This window comes from Centruroides sculpturatus, unplaced genomic scaffold (genome assembly GCF_000671375.1).
Source record: "Centruroides sculpturatus isolate CEXI.00-Female unplaced genomic scaffold, Cexi_2.0 scaffold16, whole genome shotgun sequence".
Lineage (NCBI taxonomy): Eukaryota > Metazoa > Arthropoda > Arachnida > Scorpiones > Buthidae > Centruroides > Centruroides sculpturatus.
Window position 1 is genome coordinate 1,040,390 of NW_019384548.1, and position 9,719 is coordinate 1,050,108.

The window sequence follows — 9,719 nt, forward strand, 5'->3', positions numbered from 1 at the left end:
AAAACTTTTTTTTTTTTTTTTTGTCTAATTTGGTGTGATAAGCAGAAATTTTCTATATCATTCTCAAGAAAATATAAAAATCTAATCTTGTGATACACTTATTGCTTCATCATTACTGTTTGGTTTCCTTTTTTAATATCTTAATTTCCTCAATTTCTTTTTAGAAACTTCGGCACTAAAACTGTAGATTAATTACGTTTGCTTTCTTCTTTTTTGAACTATTACAATATTTATATTCATTACTTTAAGAAAAATATCAAAATATAAACATCATAACTTGTTTATTGCATGCAGTTAATATGTTATATTAAATTTTACATTTTAAACTGATATAAAATATAATTTCATGATTTATTTTTTCTCATTAGGAACATTATAACAGCAAAAACATAAATTATTCAAGAGTATAAAGTTATTTCTTATAAGAAGTGAATTTATAAAATGATAAGACTTCAATTTTTAACATATTTACTTTTAATTTCGGTTATGTACCATTAAAATATAAGTTAATTAACATACAATTTAAACTTATATAAATTTTTAATTCAATACGAAAATGGAATTTATTTTATTTATTTAATTTGAATTTATAATTTAAATTAAGTATCCAAATAAAAATTATACAAATATTACAAAATTTAAATCAATATAATTTATAAATTAATCTTCCTAAGTGGTTTAGGAAGTGCAACCATCTTTTCTTCTTTAATTATTCAAAAATAGGAGAAAATCGAGTAGTTGCCGAATACTTTACCAAAATTACAGTTTTGTTTGATTATAAATAATAAAATTAAATTCTTATTAGTTAAAAAACATTAAGAATATACTCGAAAAAGTAATAGCTAAGATAAATAAAAAATAATAATAATACATATTTATGAGAATTATGTTTATGAATATGACACATTTGTTGTCATTTTTACACGTTTATGGAAGCGTAACGTTAATAAATTTTCTGTAATTTAACATATTTTTAAAACTAGATTATTTATTTAGGTTAGATACTGGATTAATTTTTATTGCATAACTGTGAAGTAAACAGTTTAAATACACAAAGACTGTCTTCTCTAGGAAGCATACAAATTTTTCACTATTTTAAAATTTTTTAATGTTGATGAGTCTGATAAAATTTTGTTATATAACTTTGCTACGTAACACGTTTCTTTGTTATTCACACTTCCCTTTGCAGTCCACTGTTTACTTATTTATAGACTGTAAATTCTTAGCTAATATTCAATAGATATATATTTTAAAATTTTTTATTCACTGCTTTTTGCTTTCTTTCCTTCACTTCCACCAGCACTTTCACTGGAAAGGTCGCTTGGTAAAATATCTATCCAAAGAGGTTTGACTTTGCCTACTTTTTAAAATGTTTCTAAAATGACTTAGGCAAATGTCATTACTCTGAGCAGCAATATGGCCAGTGTGAACCTTTTTGGGATGTTTCTTTTCAATAAAATCAGTCACTTTCTGATAATATTTCAAGATTTCCTTTATCGAGCAAGATCCTTCCACAATGAAGCAAACACGCAGATTGAGACCAATGAACAGAAGTGAATAAAAAATGGCGCTGCAAACTAATGTAATGTCATTTGGTGAGTTTTTGTTTGTACCATGGAGCAAAATTATGTTCAAATTTCATGTTGTATCCTGAAAATTTCGTATGCTGGAGCATTCCAATATTCAGTTATTTTAGCATTTCTTACTAAACGAGGTAAAGAAGTAAAAGAAATGTACAATTTCTAAATACTAAACTATAGTCTATTTATCCTAACTTGGCAGCTACTGTAAACAAACTAAGACACACCTCTCTTTGTTTATTGGTTTAAGCCCATGTCCATCAATTAAAAATCGTATTGCATCTCATTCGTCCGCAGAAAATAGTTCTTCGTTATTTATAAAATCATTAATGAAATGCTATTCACTTAGCAATGATTATAAATGTTATTATTTCATATTTGTTAAGTTGTTATTTTAATAAATATTTGCACATTCTGAATCATTAGAAATAAACTTTTTCCGGTCATGCGCACTANGTTCAACACAATAACTCTCATTTTTATAAATATAAAAATATATTAATTTAATGACACAACTGTTAGACAGTTGTGCTGTTAATTCTGTATAATAAAATTACTATTAAATCTAAATTGTTGTAGATTTACCTTTTGTAACGGACGGGAGAGATTCATTTGTTGAAAACTGCTTGATTCATCATAAAAAATTGAATCACCTACTATATCTTCAGATTCTGACTAAAAATAAACAATCTAGGTTAAATATTGATCAATCAATGTATTGTATAAATTTTTATTATAGAAATAAGCTTCCTCTGCAACTGGAAACTAATTAAAATATATAAAATATTAATTTAAATAATAAAACAAAAATAACTATTCATATAAATTATTTTACTATAATTTGATTCAAAATTTTAATGCATATTTTTTATTTATTAATACAATAGATGTGCTGCCATTTATTTTGTAATATGATAAGATTTGCAATAATTTTAATATTTATGGTTTATTATAACTAGATATGTAATGTTATACCTTTTACCAACAAAGACCTTTATATGTAATATTTTCCCCTTTGTAGCTAGATATTCAATTTTAATACTTTAATCAACTCAGAATAATATATTTTATATTTAAATTCATCTATTTTTCTCTTATGTTCTTTCCATATATAAGTTTCTAATTTTGTTTGTTCCCAGTATACTTTGTTGGCTAAAAATTAATCATAATTCATCATCTTAAATATAATAATTATTATTCATGAGGGTGTTATGTATAGCTGAATCTGTTGGCATGATTTCTATTTATTTAATTAACATTATTATGAAGTTCAACACAATAACTCTCATTTTTATAAATATAAAAATATATTAATTTAATGACACAAATGTCTTCCTGTCCATTATTTCGATTGTCAGTGATTACCCAAAAACTTGCAGAGACTGTTTTTAAATATTTGCTGGTGATCAACATGACATACAGGAAGACATTTGTGTTATTAATATATTTTTATATTTCTATGTAAATACCATCAGCCAAATGTAATTTTAAACTCTTATATTGTTTCATTGGTAAATATATTTTTCATTTGTTGGTCAATATATTAATTCAAATTCAAGAATTATTTAAATAATATGATTATTTTTAATATAATATGCCATAATATGAAAAATTGTTTATATCAAATTATGCCACTTCATATAAAATGAATTTTTATACTAAAACAATAAAAAAACAATTATAGTCATTAAGGGAAGGAAAAACAAAATTTAAAAAATATTTTATAGCAACAGTTGTAAATTTTGACCTAAGAATGGACAACATTAAGAAAAATAATGATAATTTTTTTCTTTCCAAGAATATCATTAAATTTTTCATGTAGAAGAAGAAAAAATTACAGTAATACCTCAGGATATGAAATTAATCCGTTCTGAAACTGAGATCGTATCATGAAAATGCCATAAGGTGAATCATTTTTCCCCATATGATTACATGTAAAACCAAATAATCCATTCCAACACAAAAAACACACTCAAATTAAAGCTAAGTATTGATAGTACATTGAAAAAAAACTTTAATAAGGAAAACACTGAAAAATGCATTTTGTAGTTGTAAATGTAGTTATAGTTGTAAATAACCATAACAGAATAATAATTGATAAAAAAATGTAGTTTTATTTGCACTTTACCTTTGAGGATAGACGACAGTGGAGGTGTAAACTGGTGGCGAAGGAGAGGGAGGAGGAAAATAATACTAAAACTTAACTTACACAACATAATGTAACAATAACTTAAAAATAACTTAACACTAATTTTTTTTATTAGTGTTAAGTTATTTTTAAGTTATTTTTTTATCTTTTCTGTTTTATATATATATTTTAAAATTTTTTANCAATTATTAACAAAGTGGGCTTATAAATGAATTTCTATTAGTCATTTCAAAATCAATTATATTCTCAATTCTATAGTTCTGCTGTTCCGTAGTTCTTTCAGTATCTTAATGGCAATGCAACAGTGGCACCACAGAATGGGAAAATGAATCTTCTCTGGAAACTTGTGGACAGAATGATTGAATCCATGAGAAACTGTTCTTTATATCCCATATGGTTCCTATGATAGCCTTTTTATTGTTCTGTGAAAATGTTGTATTGTTTTATATGATGGTATATTTTGTTTGTGATGCATGAAGTGAGTATTTTGTAAATATAGTCTTACTTAATTACATCATTTAATATTATCAGTATAGGAAAGTAATTACAATAAGCCAATTACTTATATTATAGAATTATTGCTATTAGTTTTCTTATTAATCTATTTATATAAATTAATTATATATTAATGAATTTTACCTGTTCCTGTAGCAGCACATCCATAAATGTCTCTTCCCATTAATGCAACAGGTATGGTAGCAGCTTGAATAGGTGTTGGATGAATAAATTTCATACTTGTCAATGCCTAGAAGCAAATTTTAAATAAATCATTTCAATTAGATGATATGTTACAGTTAAAATAATAAAAATACATAAAGTTTTTGTTTAAAAACATTTTAAACAAATAAATAAATGAAGACAATAATCTAAGGTTTAAATAATGTAAAAAATAAATGTAATATGAAATCAGTGGTTATCACAAGAACTTGTAATAGCCACAAATTTCAACTTGAGTTTGGATAAGAGAGACAAAACTAATGATTTGGGCTATCTTATTGACAAATTGCAGTAAGGAGGTCAAGACAGCTAGTAGTTGATTTACATTACATTATTTAAACCTTACATAGTTTCTCTATTGATTTAAGTGTTTAAAAAACTTTTAAAGAAAAATTTTGTCATAAGTCTGATTATTTTAATATAAATTTGAACCATTAATCTGCTATTTTATTCAAAAATGTATATTTGAACTGTTAATCTATTATTTTGTTCAAATGTGTTATTTTTTACATTATTTGATGATGAAAAGAGTAAGAGTAAATACTTTGCAAAACTGGACAATGAAACAAATATATAACCACAGTACCTTTTATTTAGTTCAACAACTTTATTTCTCTGTAAAACAAAACTTTTCAATCTTTTCCTAAGAACTTCTTCAGGTATTCCAAATAGGAAAAGTCTAAATAACATAATGTGTTTCAAAATTCGAAACTTCCAATCAAATGCACATAGATGGTTGACATAATTATTAAGATCACTGAAAAAAATGGATGGTGGAACACAGATATGACATAGTTTACAAGAAATCCACAGTCCTATCCAAGCATGTGTTGGACAATAACATCATAGCAAAATTAGATCAGGCCTCTTTAATAAGATGTGCCATCTCTACTGAACAACTCAAAGAATTGGAAGCCCTTGAGATCTTTAAAGCAGAACAACTTGGAGGCTGTATTAATTATAAAGAAGAGAAATGCATCTCTCACACTTGTCAAGCACATCTTGATAAATATTTATAATTTAATTATGTCAACCATCTATGCACATCTGATTGGAGGTTTCAAATTTTGAAATACAGTAGACCCCCTATAATGCAGGTTCATATAATGCGAATTCGTATATTGCAGCGGAAAAATTGTGACAGTATTCATATAAAGACGCTAACAGAGACTCGTAAAATGCGGTAAAACATCATCGCCAACTTGTGTTGCGACAGGATTGGTCGAATCTGGACCAATAGTGGACGAGCAGCCGAACTACTTACACGCTACAGTTGAGTTTACTATCGTCTGTACAGTATATAAATTAGGTACTGTAAGTTTAATACAGTACTGTAATTTTATACATTTCTTGTGAAAAAAACATTTCTTATTCAATAGCCATCAAAATTATTTCTATTAATGATGTCTCCAAAGTTCAACAAATTTTTCACAAAAAAATAACTTATCAGAAAACGCACCTGCCATTTGGTGCGCTGCACCGCGACGAAAACAAGCTTAAGCAATGACATCGTCAAATGGTGCACACTCAGTAAGTAATCCTACAATTTTTTGTTTATAGCATAGTTTATACAGATTATTCCCAAAAAATTATATGTGTTTTGGAAATGTTGAGTCAAATTAGTCTAGAATCGATTAAATTTATGGAAGAAAACCTTTCAAACAGCCATAGTCCATAAACTGCACATGTGTCGAGCTGTGATTGGTTCATGTATTTAAGGATTCCTACAACGCAAAATTCTTATAAAGTGGAACATATCTACTGCATTATAGAGGGTCGACTGTACATTGTGTTCTTTAGACTTTTACATTTTTGAACAATACCTGAGGAAGATCTTAGGAGAAGACTGGAAACATTTGTTTTACAGAGAAATAAAGTTGCTGACTAGATGAAAAGAGTTTAATCTTGTAATACATGTTAAACATGTTTTTATTTTTTGCCAATTGATTAGAAACATTTTTATATGTAAAATATTGCATTATGACAATGCCAATTACTCAAAGAAATTATTTTCAAATTTATCCAAAAATGATAAAACTCAAATTGTATCAAAGAAATAAAATCATGTAATCTTAATCCCTAACTTTTTCAATTCATGAGTTCTATGACGGCTTTTCTTTTCTGCTAGACTTATTACACCATCATCTTAGAAACAGGACAAGCTTTAGAAAATCACATTTTTAACAGTGTACTTTATTATGTATATTGTTTGCCTCTCACTGCTAATACTACTTTATGTATCATAACGTCATATCTAATGTAAGTTCACAACTTTTACATCTACGTTATATATATTATTCTTGTAAATCATTAACATTCTACTGTTGTTATAGCAAATGCCTGTAAATTAATAATTGTCATCCGTATTTTATCAATCGTCACCATTTCTGTGCTTCTCGTAACCATGTAAGTTAAAAATTTTTACAAATTTTGTAACACTGCAAAAATTTTGTTAACTTGTATGCATTATTTCCTAAACAGTTACATCATAAAGAGTTGATAAGGGACTCAAAGTCTGAAATGCATACTCTAGGAAATAAAAATGTGATTTTCTAAAGCTTGTCCTGTTTCTAAATGCTGGTGTAATAAGTCTAGTGGAAAAGGAAAGCCATCATAGAGCTCATAAATTGAATACAAGACTAGATAAGAAGCATATTAAAGAACCCTAACTTTTTTATTGTAATTTTTCATTTAGAAACAACGACCAAAAACTATTTCAAAATACAATTAAATATAGTTTTTAAGAAAAAATTACTTAATTCTGTTCTGTTCATTTTACATTATAAATATTGAAACTAGTCTAAATGAAAAACATGATGCTTCCTCTATCTACATTCTCTATTAAGTGCCTTTTGTCAGTATTACGTTTTTATTCCATTAAATTTATTTAAAATCTTAATAAATCTTATTTTATTAGTACTCTATTGAATAAAACAGATTTAAAATATTATGAGGAAAATAAAGAAATACAGCTATTTAAGGACACCAAAGTTTAAATAATGGCGAATTGCAGGATACATGCATTGTTATCCTGTGTTCATTTTGGACATTACAATGGACTAGAGTTGGTATGATTAAAGGTCTGAAAAAAGTTCTCCCTTAAACTTTGGTTTCCTTAAATAGTTATATTTTCTTTTTATAAATACAAAATAGTACCAAGTCTTACAGAAATTTCTGACAGATTTAAAATGTTTAAATCTGTCAGAAATTTTAAATATAACGTTTTGTATTCAACTTACTTCTATGACACTAAAATCATCTAACAATAATTATATATACAGTAATACCTCGACTTACGTGAACCCGGAGTTATGCAATTTTCAAATCTTGTGGATTAGTCTTTTGTTTGAGCAGCACGCAGCTCTTGATTACTCACTCCCCCCATACAATTTATTTTGTGTTATTTATTTCTGTGTTTGTTATATCTACAGAGACTTGAGAGACTCTATATGGTGATTTCTTGTAACCATGAATGAATCAAAAGACAAGATAAGATTAACGAAAACATTTATTAGCTTACATACATCCGACTTGGATTTTACACAAATTGTGAAATTATACCCTGACTTATGCGAATTTGAGTTACGCGGTTATCGCTCGGTCCCACCTATCGCGTAAGTTCGGGGTATCACTGTATTATAATCTATACTAATATTATAAAGATGTAAAGTTTGGATGTAGGAGGTAATCTCCGAAACTACTCATCCAATTTCAAAATTATTTCACCAATATTTAGAATGGAACTTCAGGGTGGACATAGGCTGTACATTATTCCATTAAACATTCATATACATTAAAAGATATCATCTAGGATTAAGGCTTTTATCTCCAACAGATGACGCTAACTCTGCAAGTATGATGACCTAAGTTTGCTTTTCTGTGAAAATGAACTAAAGCACATCATCTATCTATATAAATAAAAATGTAATGTTTGTTTGTTCCTACTGATTCCTTTGAAATTTTGACACAACGCTGCATTTGAATACACACGTGTTTTTATACAGGGTGTATCAGAATGACGTTTTAAAAATTTGGGGGATTGTAGAGGATGAAATTTTGAACATTTTGATATAAGGAACCTATAGCCAGAAATGTGATATAAAGTTTCTACAGCACTTTGCATGTTTTATGCGGTTGGTATGCTGAATGAAACAGCAGAATACAGTATTTATGACAAGTTTTATTGACAAAACAGTAGAGTACACTCAAACTGTACATCAAATCAGTGGCTGTGCTACTTCAGAGTAAATGTTCAATGTGATGACCACCAATTTCAACTCACATTGACTAGCTGTGAGTTTACAGCATAGTGTCAGTGGATGCAAGGGGTGACCTGAAGGACAAGCACTAAGTACACAATGTCCTGTACACAGGCTCAGTTAGACCACTGTAGTTGTGTGTTTACATTCTTCCATCCGCAGCAATAACATGACGTCAATGGACGGAAGGGTAGCCACCAAAGTGAAGGGTGGTCAAGCACTTCCTACTGCTATAGACACTTTAGTTCAAATTTCCGGCTGTCGGTTCCTTATATCAAAACATTCAAAATTTCATCCTCTACAATCCCCCAAATTTTTAAAACGTCATTCTGATACACTCTGTATAATATACATGTCGAAATTCCCCTCACTGAGGTGAGATGGACAGGATTAAGGCTTACCGTGAAGAACTCTGCTTCTATTTAAACTATTTTTAGATGTGTTTTTTTTTTCATTTTAATAGGGTACATCAACAGAATATACACTAAAAAGGGATTTTTCGATATTCCCCTGCAGGGGAGAGGAACAGGATTAGATGCGGAAAATTTTAGATGCGGTTTTTTGTAGAACAGGAAAATTTTAGATGCGGTTTTTTGCATTTTTGATTGCATTTTAATAGGATACATCAAGAGAACGTACACTAAGAAGGAATTTTTCGAAAAATTCCCCCCACAGGGGAAGTGTTATACATTTATAATAGATACATTTTGAGCCACAACAATGCGTGGCTGGGTCTGCTAGTTCTAAATAATTTAATAAAGAATTAAATTAAAGGAAAAAACATGTATTAATATAGTAACTAAATCCTCATTTTTGAAACCTGCATATATTATAGTAATAATTATATGTTTTTAATATCACATGTTCATATACAGCATTTTTCTCATCTAAAAAAAAATTACATTTCTTATCTATTCAATTTTAAAAATCTTATTAATTCATGTTAATATGAAGATAAATGTACCTTTAGACTAAAATTATAAAATGTAAAAACACTCCATGTCAAGCAATGAT

General features: G+C 27.7%; 1 protein-coding gene across 1 annotated transcript in view; it reads right to left on the bottom strand.

The window, feature by feature from the left end:
- The window catches only part of LOC111623580 (probable ATP-dependent RNA helicase DDX27), a 50,186-nt gene extending 47,937 nt beyond the window's left edge, over window positions 1–2,249 (bottom strand). Inside the window, exon 1 of the mRNA XM_023366207.1 lies at window positions 2,166–2,249. Within this exon, the coding sequence (XP_023221975.1) occupies window positions 2,166–2,192 (27 nt within the window). The 5' untranslated portion in view covers window positions 2,193–2,249. The remainder of the gene's footprint in view (window positions 1–2,165) is intronic.
- Between the last annotated feature and the right edge of the window lie 7,470 nt (window positions 2,250–9,719).